A 372-nucleotide genomic window follows, 5' to 3' on the forward strand; every position below is an offset into this window, starting at 1 on the left:
CTGGCACTTACATCGTTAAAGTTATCAAGGGTGAGGTTGGAGTCCTTGGCATAGCGGCTGTTGAGGAAGGCGTGAGAGCGACGTAGCTGGGACAAGGACCTCTCCCGCTGTACCTTCTGCAGGGGGACTCTGGGGGTGAGAACCATGTCTTAGGAGTCTTTGCTAAGGAAGAGCCATGTGTCCTAATGATGCCAGTCTGTTGTGGTTCGACATGTGAGCGTTTGGGAGGAAGTTTTTATTTATTTTTTATTTTCTAAATTTTTATATATATTTTTATTTTTTCTTATCTTATTATTATTTTTTTATTTCATCTCCCGATAATTTAATCACAATTCTACAATATGCAAGGAGATACTTGATTTCTTCAATAGT

General features: G+C 39.5%; 1 protein-coding gene across 1 annotated transcript in view; it reads right to left on the bottom strand.

Moving 5' to 3' along the window:
- The window catches only part of LOC119587397 (lysosomal aspartic protease-like), a 14,077-nt gene that overhangs the window by 8,559 nt on the left and 5,146 nt on the right, over nt 1-372 (bottom strand). Inside the window, 1 exon segment of the mRNA XM_037936136.1 lies at nt 12-129. Within this exon segment, the coding sequence (XP_037792064.1) occupies nt 12-129 (118 nt within the window).

Source organism: Penaeus monodon, chromosome 22 (genome assembly GCF_015228065.2).
Source record: "Penaeus monodon isolate SGIC_2016 chromosome 22, NSTDA_Pmon_1, whole genome shotgun sequence".
NCBI classification, from domain to species: Eukaryota; Metazoa; Arthropoda; class Malacostraca; order Decapoda; family Penaeidae; genus Penaeus; species Penaeus monodon.